This window comes from Rhinolophus sinicus, chromosome 14, assembly GCF_057876585.1.
Source record: "Rhinolophus sinicus isolate RSI-liver-muscle chromosome 14, RSI-T2T, whole genome shotgun sequence".
In the NCBI taxonomy this organism is placed as follows: Eukaryota; Metazoa; Chordata; class Mammalia; order Chiroptera; family Rhinolophidae; genus Rhinolophus; species Rhinolophus sinicus.
The window spans coordinates 27,465,440-27,480,782 of record NC_142514.1 but is presented as its reverse complement, the minus strand read 5'-3'; the positions used below and the strand labels follow the sequence as shown (position 1 = coordinate 27,480,782).

Below are 15,343 nucleotides of genomic sequence, written 5' to 3'. Positions count from 1 at the left end.
AGGACAGGCATTTGGGCTGAAGACAAATATATCCAGGGAATTATTTAGTACAAATGATAACTGAAGTGTTGTGACGGATGAGACTACCCAAGGAAAGTATATTCTGAAAGATGAGAAGAGGCCTAGAATATTACTTGGAAGCCCGTCAGTGTTTCGAAAGCTGGCTAGGGGAAAGGAACGCGGATTATCAGGGCAGAGTAGTGCTATGGAAAGCAAGGGAGAAAGTATTACAAGGGGAGTGGCCAACAGTTTCAGAGCTGCTGAGACATCAAAGAAGATATGAACTGAGAAATGTTCACTGGATTTAGGAGCGAGAGGGTTATGGTGACTTGCCTCCAGCAGAAGAGCATTGGCAGCATAGCGAGAACAAGGTAACGTCCTCACCTTCATCTTCTCACATTGCTCGTCCAGTTTCTCTGCGGCCTGGTTCATGCCCATGTGACCATCAGTGGTATCCAAGGCTCCCTTCTGCAGGCTGGCTGCTGGCAGGTCCCCGGATGATCCCACTGAAGCCACCCAGTCCAAGAGAGCGTCAATCTTCCTCCTGTTCTCCGCCAGCTCTTTTGCTGCTTTACTCTGAAAGCCACAGAGGGAGGTTAGTGAGAAGGCCTTAGATACTCAGCAATTACAGGTCACAGGTTAAGTAAAGGAGGACATGTTTATGCTAAAGAAAGAGAGAGGCTCTAAGACTGAGTATAAACAGTCTTTGAACTCACAGAAAAGAATGAGTATCTTCTAAATCTGTTGAAAAAAATAATTATTTAAAACAATCTCTAGATTTTGTCTATATCTTACTGCTTTAAAAAAAAAAGGAGGTGGGAGGGGTGAGCAAATCCTAGGATTTAAAGGGCTTTATTTTATTAAGAGATGATTTAGTCCTGGTACCCCAGCGAGGATTGACGGAATCCTTTCTAGGTATGCAAAAGTGATACACTTGCGCGCCTGGGTAAGAGACAGCACAGTCCCATTCAATTACCTGGCTGCCCCTCCCTAAAGGTAACACAGACGTCTCCTATCCTTTCCTCTGCCGAACAGAGCACTGAGTTCTGAAACTTGCCTCTCAAATTCTATTTCCTGACTCTTCAAGTATTTTAGTTAATTACAAGGATATGCCAAGTGATACATCCAGGTAGTTCAGAATTCATCTTCTGGTAATTTATTTCTCTTTTTTCTATCTCCCTTGTTGGCATCAGAGTCCACGGCCAGACAAAGGATTCTAATTCAATCAGCCAGTGCCAAGTGGGGCGCAGAAGACCATGTGAGACTTCAACCTCTCTTAGGTTTATTCCAGGGCCATGATTCCCACTGAAACTACAGTGGCAGCTGGGGACAGCTTTCGGACCAGTAAGACTCCCCAGGTAGGTCCCCTCAGCACTCCTGGATCACCAATCTAGATTCATGTTAGAAATATGACATTTGCTTTTTTAATTTCTGACATTTTTCAATTAATCAGAGTACTGAGTATATAGATAGCAAGATTTTGGGGGAGGTGGTGGTGAGGGGGTAATATGAACTTCCTACCAACTATTCCTTACTTAAAAGTCCTTCAGGATGTTTCTTGTAAAAATAAATATTGGCTCAGAGACCAGCTCCTGAAGTAGCTCTTTTTCATGATTATGCTCTCTGTAAGGGAGTTTCCCCTCATTACCTTTCATTTGCGTAGGTACCAAAATTTTCTTTTTTGAAAAATACCAAGTAACATAGCAGTCTGGGTTACCTTTTCAGTCTCCTGCTGTAAGGCTGAGGTCACTACTTCTTCCAGCTCCTTCTGGGTCACCCGTGTCCGTTCCTGGAGAGCCTCATATTGCTCCTTAGCCTGATGAAGTTTTTTCCGAAGAGCTGTCAGCTCTTGGGGGCTCAGCTTGGTCTGGTTCTCTTCCAGGAACCCTTCAATGTCTTTGACAACACTGGCGAATGAGGTGGCATGATTCTGAATCTCGTCCTGTAAATCCTTCACACATGAAAACAGGGATGGCAGAGCCTTCAACTTTAGAACTCCTAAAATCTCTAATAGTACGAAGATAGAATGACCAGGATGGTGTATCTGCAACAGGCGCTATGTCCCTGACTATAATTCGCTTGAGGGGTAGGCCTAAACCAATGCAAACAATACATTTAAAAATATTTTTTAATTAAGAAATTTTCTAATATTTCACTTTCTAAGCAAAATGTAAATTTCTAAGCAAACATTTAGTGAAGACAAAAAAGAAGACTGCAGCCTACAAACATGGTGAATAGCAGAGATTTTTATTTGTAGTTATCCTCTAAGATCATTCCTCTATTAAAAAAAAGTTGACAACAGAATTTTAGCTGAGTTGAGGCCTGGTTGGGCCCTTATACTCTCTTGGTTATCCCTCCTTGTCCTTAATGTAGCCCGCAAGACCCAGCATATGGGCACCACCTTGTTTCAGCCTCATCATTCACTAATCTTGCTTTTGTTCTTTGCAGTCCAAGTGAACTAGCTTTCTTTTAGTTCTTGAATATTATTCTTGATCCCATTTCTACCTCAAGATGAATGCATAGGCCCATGCCTGGCATACTCTTTTCCTTCCCCCACCTCTTCATGCCTTAATCCCTATATATCCTTCATTTCTCAGTTTAAGTGACACTTCTTCAAGATAATCTTTACTAACATCCTAGACTAGACTGGGTCTCTGTTATATGTTCTCATGTAACTTTTCCTTTATAGCTATGATAGATCATTTCTGTGATTATCTGTGTACTACCTGTCTCTCGACTAGACGGTAAGCTTCATGATAGCAGGGATGTTTACCATTATGTTGCTAGCACTGAGCACTGTGCCTGGCACATAGCAAGCCTTAAGAACTATTTGTTGAAGGAATGGAAAAAATGGATTAATTCATACTAACCTTCAAGTCACTTTGGTTCTTCCGCAAAGCAGAGAGATCCTGCTGGGCGGCTCTACCTTGGTGGCCCACCAATGCTCTTTCCGCCTGTTCTACCCAGCTACAAAGATCCTCCAGTTTCTGGTGACAAGTATTTTGTTGTTTCTGCAGGGTCTAATTAAAATGCAAAGGGGTCAAGAGACAATTAATAATTCTCATTTTATAAATACAAGATAACTCTCTGAAATATAAAACAGGAAGGTTACACGTCAAGGATGGAAAAGTTGGTGAGAGACTAGAACAGGAAAAAGCACAGAAATCATATTCAGAAGCTCCCCTCATCTGAACAATCTGATCTGGGTCCGTGGCCTCGATTCAAATTGGGGGTAATTTCAGGTGAGAATGCGCCCAGGTTTTGGTTTGGGAGCTCCTTTGCCAGACTGCTGTTATTATCCTTGGAAATGGGGAACAGAGAGCCCAGATGCTTAAAATCCACAGATGATAATGGTGATGACAATAAATTAGTGGTTCTGACCAATTCCTCTACCAGAACCAGATGATATGCTACATATTAAGTCAAATGTGAAAAATCAGGACTGGACAAGGAGGAAAAAAAATCAAGAAACTGGACAATTCATAAGCTAATTGAGCTTCTCAATAATTTAGCTGATTTTATACATCAAATGTCTCATGAATACAGACACCCATTAAACGGAATGATTATATGCCAGGCACGAGGGCCTTGTCTATTGTAAGAAGGCAACTGTCCAAGCTTAGCAACTGGCTCAGTCCTTCCGGTGTCTACATTGATATCAAAGAGAAAAGCCAGGCCCACGGGGAGGAAGGGAATATGTCTCTGTGCCTGATCCTTGCTCCAGATCTCATCTCAGTTGCCTGACACTGAAGCACCTGATTGAGCAATTGAGCATGATGTGTTCTCCTGACCATACTTCTAAAACCATTTTCCACCAGTTTCGACCTTCTGATGGTGTTTTAGTCACCTGCACTTACAAACAGGCGCCCAAATTGGCCCTCTCTCCCCCTCTTTAGGACAAATAGAAGGGTTCTGGAAGAGAACTCCTAAGAGCTCTTCAGCTGTAAAACGGGATCTTCATGGGTTAGGATGGGTGCAGACTGAATCTGAAAAAAGCAAAGCAAACAAGTTAACACAGAGACGTACACATGCATTCAGAGCAAATATAGAAAGAAGCACATTTCTGACAACAAGGTTAATGATCACAGTGAAATTAATGCCGCGCTCAGAGAGAATGTTCACATGCAGTTCATCACTTGCTGCAGCTCAGGGGCCTCCCTTGGATCTGGGCTGTGACTTAATGTGGTTCAGACCAACACTATTTCATTAACTGCCCACAGGCTACACCATGCTACATAAATCCCCAAGTAGGACATTGCAAATTTTCAGATTTGGAAAGGAACCTAAAGTATTTCGTTAGTATTTTATTTCAAGTTCAATACAGTTGAAATAAGTAAGCAGTAATGGAGGACATATGGAATTCAGTAACCTAATTTCCTTTAAGCCTGACTCAAAAGCTCAATTCTACTTTACACAATATGTAATAAAGAAGACCCTGAGATGGATTTACTGGTGATAATCACAATTCTAACATCGTCTTTCTGAATTCCAATTTATTCGAATAGAAGAAATGGCATAAGTATTATTCTTGGCATTCTCGGGTTATATTACCATTAATGCAATTATGTTGAGTTTTGCAAGAAGACAGTTGTGATGGAATGTGGTGGGATTGTTAGTTTTTCCCCCAAAATGTATCACCCCTGCTCCTACACACCATTTTCCATAATTAAATAAGCACTAAGCACTACCTGAAGAAAGGTGCTGAAAAATATGATTCTTATAAAAATCTCCTTGTCAGTTGTTTGAAGGTTGTCAATGAATCCTATAGTTAATTATTTTAAAAGCCCCGGAATAAAACTGAATTCAAAACCCTTCTTCTCAAGAGCTCAGAATAGCTAAAAGTTCCTACCAGCCTTCAAAAGAATGCTGAGGGAGAAAAAAAAGCTAGGGATGTTCTCTTCATTTCAATGTCAAAGACAATGGGCGGCAGTGAGAGTTGGATCTCATTAAAAAGAAAATACTTGCACATGCATACACATGTAAACACACATATTCTCTCACACGTACACATAAAACCAAAAACATGGCAAGAAAAACAGCTAGAACATCTGCCTCCTGGACCAGAACCAAACCGGCCTGAATGACATGAAATTTCAGAATCGGTAAATGCAGACTTCTGGAATCATGACAGATGGAGTCTTGCCAGAAAACCCAAACAGAGCACATCCCAAAAGACAAACTGAGCCCAGCTGTTGGTTCAGTCTGACCTTGACCCGGGCTGCCTGCTCCATTTGTTGAAGTCGGCCCTGCAAAGCCTTCATCTGAGCTGCAGTCTGCTCTTCGAGGTCCTGGAAGGACCTCTGCAGTTCATTCAGGAGCCTCAGCATCTGACGGTTGTGCTCAGGGGACAAGTCCTGGGCATGCTCGGAGACAAAGAACTGAATATCAAAGGCAAGAGCATCCAGCTGAGATTTCCTTTCAGCCATGGGTTGTTCCAAATCCTAAGGTAAGTAGGGAAAGGAAAAAGAAAAAAAAGAAATAAATAAAACTTCTAATTCTCTGTTGAAGCAGAAGCTGTTGGTTCTAATCAAAGAAGTGACATAATCAATGAGAGGTTAATTACCTGTATTTTTATAACTGACACTGATAATTTCTAGAGCCAAATCAGCACTGGAAGTCTCTCTCACTTCTGATCTCTCTATATGCCTCATAAATCACAATTAGGTTTCCTTTACTGCATACTGATTTCCAAATGCAGCAAGCTTTCATTTATTTATGTTAACAGAATTATACTACTGCCAACCTCAGATATCTGAAATATTTTTTTTTAAGTTTTGGAAAGTATAACATGAATTTCTGGTCTGAGCTATATCTGTCTAATTATATTTTCTTAGGTCCAAAAATCTATTTATATTTGTGCAGCAGTGAATTACTGGTAGGTTAGAAGTGAGAAAATATTGAATTTATTTGTGGTTCACTAAAATTTGATTTTTACAGTAAGTAACGTTGCTTATACATTTTAAAACTGTAAAGGATTACAGCCAGACTTTCTTATATAATATTTAGTTACATTGCTCCCTTAAAGCAGTAAAAAGTGCCTAGACACTACAATGGTCTGTTTTCAAATAATTAAAAGCATGTAATTTTCCTACAAACATTGAGTAACCATTAGCTATGTTATACTGGATGCAATAAAAACAATTACGATATCTACATCTCTATCACTTCGGAATTGAGAGCAGTCAACAACCCTGCGAAGCAGGCTGGAAGGCTTCTTGGGTAGTTATCATAAGACCATGCTCCCTTCATCTGTGAACACATGGATTTGGGAAACTATCTCTCAGGAAAACAAGGCTTAGACTGTGGCTCTCTTCCCATAAAACAATTCAGGTAAGTTACAACTAGGGGAAGAAACCAATGTATGAGATGCTCTATGTTTTTATATCTCATATGTCAGGAATTTTTCTCACCCTCGCTTCTTTATAATACCCAGTCAGTGAACAGATAAATATGCTACTCATTCCTCCAATGAGATATCTTGGATAAAAGGGTATGAAAAACGAAGGCAAGTCAATTCTTGCCAGATGAAGAGGAATGAAGTTCTATACAAGGAGCCTGACCATGGACAAACCTTTGTGTCTCCTTCTCTTAAGACTGGGGAAAAGGGAGAGGATGGAACAGAAAAAGTGGACATCTATGGTTCTACTCTGATATTAAAGAGTTTAAGGAGAAGGGTACCTAGAGCAGAGGGTGAATAAACCGTGTGAGCAATGTCTAATATTATCTTAAGTATAACCCTCACAAAAGAGAACAATGCTGGGGGGAAACCCTCTGGCTCATATGGATCTCAGAGTCCGTACCTTTCTTTCATTGATCTATACAAAGAATAAATTAATTTGTGGCTTAACAAGAAGAAAAGCATCTTCCTAGATTAGGGGTTGGCAATCTACAGTCCCCCGGGCCAAATCTGCCTGCCATCTAGTTTTGTAAATAAAGTTTTATTGTAACACGTCCATGATTATTCCTTTACATACTGTTTATGGTTCCTTTCATGTTTCAGTTGCAGTTGATTGGTTGCCACAGAAATGGGCCATTTGCATATGACCTACGAGGCCTAAAATATTCACTGTCTGGACCTTCACAGACAAAGTTTGCCAAACCATGATCTAGATCATTGATCAAAAATTGTCCTGAAATTGGTGTGTATGCATAGGATTAGATCTCGGGCAAAACAGAAACAAGGGATGGACACTAGATGCTCAGTTATAAAGAGGAGATGAAGTTGATAATGATAAGTCATTCTGTAGACTTTCTCAGAGACTAAATGAAAGGAAAAATAATCAATCACTGAAGTTCCAGGAGTATGATAACCTAAAAAACTAAACATAGCCGATCTTATTTCTGAAATGGAAAATCAGACTTTCTAAGAAAGATAAGTACAATACTGATTTCCCTAGCAGGAAAACAAAACTGATACAACTCAAAGGACAAATAAAACATGCTTGAGAAAATGGGTGCAGAGTTTACCTCATACTGTTGGAGATGCTGATTCAGGCCGTTGGCATCTGTCTCACTGTTATATTCCCTGCCACTCAGAATAAGATTGGTATTGCCAACCCAGGCTCTCAGGTCTTGGAGTTTGCCTTCTAGCTGTTTCTGCTGATTTAACACTCTAGTCTAAGAAATAAATGGCAAATTAGATTATAAAAATGTCCCAAGTCTGCACAGACCTTGTGAATAAACACTAAAAGCTACCTTTGTGACTTCGACAGCATTCTGGAAGTGGAGTAGTCTGGAATTCCAGGTGTCACTCACAGAGCTGAGGGACTTCTGAAGATTCTTGGCATCTTTCTCTAGAGCCTTCAACAGCTGAGCAGGGACTTCTTGAGGCTGGCTGATGATAATCTGATTCACACACTCTAATTCCTGACTCACCAAGGCAGACAGATCCTTTAGCTCCTTGTCTAAAACCTGAGGGGATAAAGTGGAGTTACCTCCCAAATCAAAACTAGAAATCTTGCTATCTAGGAATCAGCTGTGAACACATTTTTTTTCCCCTTACCTCACGCCTATACAGGCTTCAGGGATTCTAAAATGCTTTTATATACATTCATTATTTTATTTGGTTCTCATAATCACTAATTCTTGACACAGGCAGGCAGAGTAGATGTTATAATTGTGTATTTACAGAAAAGGTGCCTTCAGGACTTAAACGCGAGCTGTTTTTGGTGGGAGGTCACTGAGCTGGTAAGCAAGCGTCAGAACTCGGAGGCAGGCTTTCTGACCCAGCGCAGGGCTCCTCCCACTACCACTTGCTGCACCTCCAAGGGTGTCATTGCCTTACATGTCACGCAAAATAAGGCAAGCAAAAAGACGATTCCCACCCCAAATTCAACGGGGGCAGAACCAAAGAACATAAAAATAGCCTACAGCCTTCCTCCTTAGCTAGTCTACAATATTCTGACCCTCAGTGGAGAAGCCAGAAATAAGCCATGGAAAAGCTAGGTAGTTCTGGCATCATCATCCTTTCTTCCCCTTCAGAAGCCCTACCCAAAGCCACTCCCTGGGTATTGAGAGAACTGGTAAACCCCGACCGTCTGCCCTCACTGTGACGCCAATCCTGTGACAATTCTTAACTTCTAGTTCCAATGAAAGAGCTACCTTTCCTCCCCCTCAAGGCTGTCTAATTCTATGTCATCAGGAACCTCATTTCATCAGCCATTACTTCCTCTCGCCTCTAAGTTTTCCTACCGGGTCTTTCTGACCAGTACTTTCCTACTGGTTCTTTCTCCTTAGCCCAAAAATCGACTCAAAACAATCCTCTTTTGGTTCATCTCCTCTAGTTAGTGTCCTACCTCTTCCCTTGACTATATCACCAAGCTTCTGGAAAGAATGCTCTACATTAATTGCCCCTACTTCCCATCTCCCTTTTATTCTCACTGCCACCTAGTTGATATCCCACCACTCCACTGACACTGTTCTTATCAAGCTCACTAGTGACTTTCAGGTGCCAGTCTCCCTTTCTGTCCTCATTGTACTGTCTCCATACTGTAGTTAATACTGCTCACTACTCCTCCCTTGAGTCTCTTCTGCTGTGGTTCCTGTGAGACCAGTATTTCCTGGTGTTCTTCAGAGATTTCCAGTTACACCTTTTCAGTCTATTTTTTGTCCTTTAAATGGTGGTAGCTCTTGAACATGTTTTTCTTCCTGAACAGTCTCTATTTCCTCCAAGCTGGTGGGCCTCGAGGAAGTCTCTGGGAACCTACCTTGGCCTGACACAGCAGATCCTGCAGCTCTGATAGGCTTCGCTCCAGAGGTTGAATCTGTTTGGTCCTCATTTCAATGTCTCGTAATAGAGACAGATAGGATACCAGCTTCTCATCATGTTCTAGACAGAGTCGCCGGTTAAACACATTCTGTGGAGCCAAAAAGAAGTCTCACTTGGACCTGACATTCTCCTTTAAGTCTGCTTTTAAAGCAGGCTGGGTCTTACTGATAGACCACTTTACTACACTTAGGGTGGGTGAAATAACATGTTATTTTATCTATGTCTTCTCAAATCAATAGACAAAAAACTGATTTTATTAACTTCCTTTGAGAGCGGAAGCTCATAATTATCAATCTGTAAGCATAATTTTAGCAAAGTTTCCAAATGCTATTCTGACTTCAAGTATCACCCCAGTATTTCAAATTAGCTTCAATGTTAGTTTTTAACTTAAAACGCTTGTAAATTTCAGAAAGCCATTCAGAGCCATTGCCTAATTTTCCAAGACGGTGTTAAAAACAGAGAATGGTAAACTGGCATACCTTAGGGAATCATCTAGTGCCCTGAAATGTCTGCATGCATACAATTATACGTATGTAAACTTAATATCCAGTCAAAAGTTTTAGCACTGTACCTTAAAAAACCATCTACAACACAATACACCACGGGGAAACTTACTTTAGTTGCTCTGAAGGGTTCCAGGTTTACACCTTCGTTTTCCTTTCCCTTGGGTGCAGTCACGAAGGGAGTTTGTTCTCTACCAGGGCTTTCTCTGAGCTTTTCTTGTGGTGTCTTCTCTTCCATCTTCATTGCAGGGCGTATGAGGGGCACAGTCTTGTCCTCACCAGCCTCTGCAACAGCAGGACTAACGGTGGCATCCTGTTGCCCTGTGCTCTCTTTCTGACACACATCTTTGAACAATTTCTCTGGAAGAAGCGACACCAAGACTCTGGGAACTCCCTGAGTCACTATGCCTTCAAAGAACCCTGCTTCTGCCCCTGTAACCATAGGGCTTGACGTTTTTAGAAATTTCTCTCCAGTTATTTCCTGAGTTGTTACTATTTTAGACTCAAGAATTCCACAAAGTTCACTGTCACTTTTGCTGTCCTGATGACGAAGGTCCTTTCTCTCTGAGAATTCCGCATCACTGACTTCTTTTGGGTCTACTCTAGAAATGGTCATTTCTTCCAATTTAAGAGATTTTGTTGAGTCAAAAGGTACTTCTTGGTATGATTTTTCTTTATATTCATTAGATGAGCAAATCCGATCTTTGGTTTCCTTAGTCTTAGAAGTAACACAGGAATCTTTATAATAGTTGGTCTCCTGTCTGGTGGTTCCTTGGAAAGACTTGTCTGTTTTGGAAATTTGGAATATGTCTGCAACTTGGGCTTTTCCAACTGATTCCTGGTAATGCAACCCTTTAGGCCCTGGGGTCATAGCAGAGAATGGTTCATTCTGGGCCCCACCAGTAATTTCTTGAGATAAATTTTCTTCTGGTTTTAAAGTCAAGCAGAGGCTTGCATTTTTTACTTCTCCCTCACTGACCTGATTAGAGTTGAAAAATGTTAAAGTATCTTGATTTCTTACAGAAATTCCTTTGGGTATTATTGGGGAAGAAGAGTCTTCAGCTTTACAAAGAGCAGAAAATCCCAGCTCTCTATCAGCTTCTTTCCCTTTTTCACTTACAGTTATTTCCACCGGTTGACTCTTTGTACCAGAGTCGTGATCGTCTCTAATGGCAGTTTCTTGGTTCAACTTTTCTTCTGAAAGATCTGCTGATTTGCATGTTCTGACACTTGCTTCTACAATCACCTTCTTCTTCTCTCTCTTCCTTTTCTCCCTGGTATTCATTGGTTTCTGCATAACCTGCTCACTCAACAATTTGCCTGAAGTTTCACAACTGGATTCTTGTGCTTCTGAAATAATTTCTCCTTGGTTTTCCCTTATCTTTTTAGGATCTAAATCTGGTGCAGACTGTCTCACATGAAAAATAATTTCTATTTCTGGCACTATTTTTTCTTGCTCTTCATTTGTATCTTTTTCCATGTTATTACTAGCCACCTCTTTGAGTTTAAAACCACAAACTTCTGAGTGAGGGTGTGTCATTGAATGTTGGCCCAATGATTTACTTTCACCATCACAATCTTTAGCATCTGGAGAAGCCCTCCTCTTATCTTGATCTTTGCACTCCAATTCCATTAATGAAAATTCCTTGTTCTTTTCTGCCCGCTCCCCATCAGAAACTCCTGCTTTAACATTTTCTTGTGCAGACTGACTTCCAATTTGAAATAATTTCTCACTTTCTCCTTTACCACAACTCATTTCAGCAGTCTGATCACAAGAGATTAAAATTTCCTTTCTTTGAACTTCCTTCTTTAATTCACATACTTCAATTCCATCTTGCTTTTCAATCTGAGCCCCGTGATCACTGGACTTTAAAGTATCTATTTGGATCAAAGTTGCGAGTTCAGGACTAATAACTCTTTTCTCAATAGCTTCCTTTAAAGTCATTCTTTGATCATTAAATATGTCAACAATTCCTCCATTTAGTAACTGATGAGACGCAATAATTCTGACCATGTTTTCATCCACTAATTTCTGTTCCAAAGCTGATGCCAATGTCAGTCTCTGTCCCGTGGCAATATCTATGATTCCCCCTGCATTTGCCTGAGCTTCCAGAACCTTCAGTGTAGATGCAAAGTCTACCTTTCCAAGCTGAGTTGCTTGAGACAATGTCAGTACTTTGTCACTCACTCCATCTTTAATGTCTGAGAAGGGAATTACTTCTAGATATCTCTGTCCAGATTCAATATCAATCTTACATTTCTTTACTAATTCTGAATAGGGAACAATTCTATAATTCTCAGGATCTACAATCCCATGCATCATTCCTGAAGACAATATTGCTTTATTAGTTAACAGTCCTTTTTTTTCAGCTTCTGCCAAGGTCAATCCCTGGCCAGAAATGAGATCCACAAAGCTTCCAGTCAAGGCCTGAATTTCTTGGATTTCTCTTTTCAAGTCTGGGGTAACAAGATCTAATTTTATAGCTTCAGGGAGAGAAACAGTTTCCTTTGTTTCAGGATGAAAAAACTGACGGAGGCTTACGTTCTCAACTTTTTTGAGTTGCTTAGCTAGATCTCCATCAATGATGCCATGTTTAAAGGCATTATCGACAGAAAGTCTCATCCCAGATATATGGTGAATGATACCTCCATCTACCACCTGCTTAGTCAACAACTGAACAGCCTCCTCTCTCCCCAGAAGTCCTCTGTCAATGGACTGCATAACTGTTAAAGGGACCTTGCTACCAGGGTCCCTAATTCCAGTTGTTTCCATTTGTAAGCTAATTAATCTCTCCCTAACTGTTTCTTCAGCATCTCTGCCTTTGGAAGCTTTCTCCAGATTGATAAGCTCTGTCTGGTCAGCACTGTCCACCAAGCCAAGATTTGAGGCCAAAGTCACCGAAACCTTTTTGCCTCGTTTCAGGTCAACGATTCCACCAGTCACCACCTGTCCCTCTAAAATTCTGGTGGCTGTTTGTGTGTCGAGAATTCCAACTTCAACCGCTTCCTTCACGGAGCAGAGTGTGTGCGTACGGGGATCTAAGACACCGCTTATAGCTTTGTCTGCCATGAGGACATTGTGTAATAATTTCTCATCCATCAGGCCTTCATTGATGACTTCTTCGGTTGTCAAAGACTCGCAGGTCTGCGAGTCAAAGAAGCCCCGAAACATCTTCAGCTTTCCCAGGAGTTTCACCGCGGTGTGACTGGACACAATGCCTCGGGCTACTGCTTCATTCAGTAAGAGCTTTTGACCTGTCTGTTCATGCGAGATACCACCATCAAGTAACTGTGCGCATAACATATTTAAAGTAGCTTCTTCAAGCAATTCTGAAGGATGACTGCATGCGAGGGAAGGTTCACTGCCCTCATCTTCCGCATCTGTCTTTCCTAACATCATCATACCACCACTTGCAATGTTTTGTCCTTTACGGTCATCCCTTCCTGAAAATGTTTTATTTAAGGCTTCCTTTTCGCCCAGTGAATGAATGTTCATGTCATTTTCAGACTTTAGTTCCGCTTCTAAATCTAGAGTTTCATCTACCTGAAATTGTGACGTTTTGCTTTGGGGTTTTATGAGAAGTCTTCCAGTTTCACCTGGAAGATGTTGAATTTCAAGGGTGTTTGCTTGTTCTTTCTGACACACAAAGGAAGTCTCCCATTCTTCCTTCAATGTTTCAACAGAACAAGGTTCTTTTTCCACTACCTGTGCTTCCTTAGAGGGTACCGGAAGGAGAAATCCTCTGCTGACACTTTCTCTGGCAGATATTTCTGTTAGGTCTTCCTTTTTGGTACCTGACTTTGGTACCTGTTTAAACTCTGATTTAACTTTACCTATGACCTTCAAAGGATCAACATTTGGGTTTTCCACTTTTTGTTCCCCTACAAATAGGTCCTTTTCAGGGTTCTCTATAGAGGAAACTTCTGTTTCTATAATGGTTTTTTTGCCTTTTGCTGTGGTGAAATTTGCCTGATCAGGATATTCTTTGTTCTGAGAAGAAAAGGGGAACACACGAGGCCTCACAGTCAGCCCCTCACAGAAAGTTTCTGTGGTTTTCACATTCACTGATCCTTGTACTTCCTTGGGAGTTTCTGGTCTCTCGTGCCCAATTCCAAACCCTTCTGGAGGACTTGCTTGGTGCTCACCTCTTGCTGTTAGTGTCTCTATCAGCTCATTGTCCAGCAGGAGCAGCCTCTCTCCATTCCGCACATTAATATAGCTATGAGTCATTAGCTGAAACAACAGCTTCTCGCTACTGCTTGCCGTGCCCTCAGTTTGGCCCTTGCTGCATGACAGACTTGACACTCCAGGGCTAATGTTCAATTTGCTTTGTTCTGAAGAATCTGCTAATTGCATGTGGGGCATCACATCAGGTATGCAAATTGATTTTAAGTCATTGGCAAGATCTTTGTCCAGCACTCCATTTTCTACTGCTTTTTTCCAGGACCAAATCTCTGTGGTTGCTGGTAGAAACAGAGCTTTAATATGCTGTCGGCCACTAAGGATTTTATGAGCTAGTTCAGTAGACACAATACCTTGTTCCAGGGCATCTGTAATTGGGAGGATCTCTCCAGATTCAGGCCACAGCAGCCCCATGAATGACCAAAGGGACTCCAGAATCACAAGGGCAATCTTAGCAGCTACTAAATCATTGCTCACTGCTTCATCTACTGTCAGCCTACGTCCAGTGACAGTGTCTGTGATGCCTCCTGTCTGAAGCTGCCTTATGAGAATAGCACAAGCCATGTCTTGGTCAATCAAATTATGTCTCACAGCCTCTTCCACTGTAAGTCTGTGTCCCGTTCTTGGATCTACTATGCCACCAGCAAAAAGCTGAGCTTCCAGCAGCCGGACAGTGACCTGCCTGTCTATTAGCCCTTCCTGCACTGCACGGAAAATGCTAACCTTCCGGCCTGATTTCAAGCTCACCATTCCCCCTGCCAGTTGCTTGACAGGTAGAAATTTCAAACCTAATTCTTGGTGGACAATACATCTCTGCATCAGATCCAGCAAACTGATTTTCTCAGCTGTGTTGGGGTCTATCAAATTCTTGGATGATCTAAGGTGAGACTCTAACGCGGAATGAAGCCATTCAGAAATGAGGCCTCGGCGAAAAGCCTCCCCTAGGTTAATATAATTCTCATCGGGGGGGAGACTGAAACCTCCAGTTGCCAGGTGAGCTTCTAAAATTTTCAGTCCAATTCTCTCACTGATTATTTTCTTCTCAATTGCTTCCACTATAGACAGAGGGCCTTTGCTCCCAGTAAGCCTGCTTATTAAGGACAGAGTATCCTGGAGCTCCTGGAGCTGCTGGTACATCTGGGGATTAATGAGCTTTCTGGCTAGGCCCTCCTCCAAAGAGAGCTTTTCACTGGTCTCAGGGGCAATGAGGCCAGACATAATAAGCTGGGATTCCAGGAGCACGAGGCCTGTGTCTTGGTCAATGCGGCCCTTTTGCATGGCTCTGAAGATGGGAAATATCTCCACTGTGCCTAGGTCAATCACCCCAGCCACTGCTCTGCAACCCTGCAAGGAAAAATGAAAAAGAAAACTACATCAGACAAGCACAAC

At 41.6% G+C, this 15,343-nt stretch overlaps 1 protein-coding gene across 30 annotated transcripts in view; it reads right to left on the bottom strand.

Annotated features, from left to right (window-relative positions):
- MACF1 (microtubule actin crosslinking factor 1) overlaps window positions 1-15,343 on the bottom strand; it is a 311,168-nt gene that overhangs the window by 100,071 nt on the left and 195,754 nt on the right. For 25 of the 30 annotated variants that reach the window (XM_074334445.2, XM_074334456.2, XM_074334436.2 and 22 more), the window contains 8 exons: window positions 9,884-15,298; window positions 9,207-9,356; window positions 7,696-7,911; window positions 7,468-7,617; window positions 5,208-5,441; window positions 2,871-3,020; window positions 1,718-1,951; window positions 385-576 (listed from right to left, as the gene is read on the bottom strand). In XM_074334445.2, coding sequence (XP_074190546.2) covers window positions 385-576; window positions 1,718-1,951; window positions 2,871-3,020; window positions 5,208-5,441; window positions 7,468-7,617; window positions 7,696-7,911; window positions 9,207-9,356; window positions 9,884-15,298 — 6,741 coding nt within the window. The remainder of the gene's footprint in view (window positions 1-384; window positions 577-1,717; window positions 1,952-2,870; window positions 3,021-5,207; window positions 5,442-7,467; window positions 7,618-7,695; window positions 7,912-9,206; window positions 9,357-9,883; window positions 15,299-15,343) is intronic. The other 5 variants (XM_074334447.2, XM_074334453.2, XM_074334448.2 and 2 more) reach the window with 1 other exon arrangement.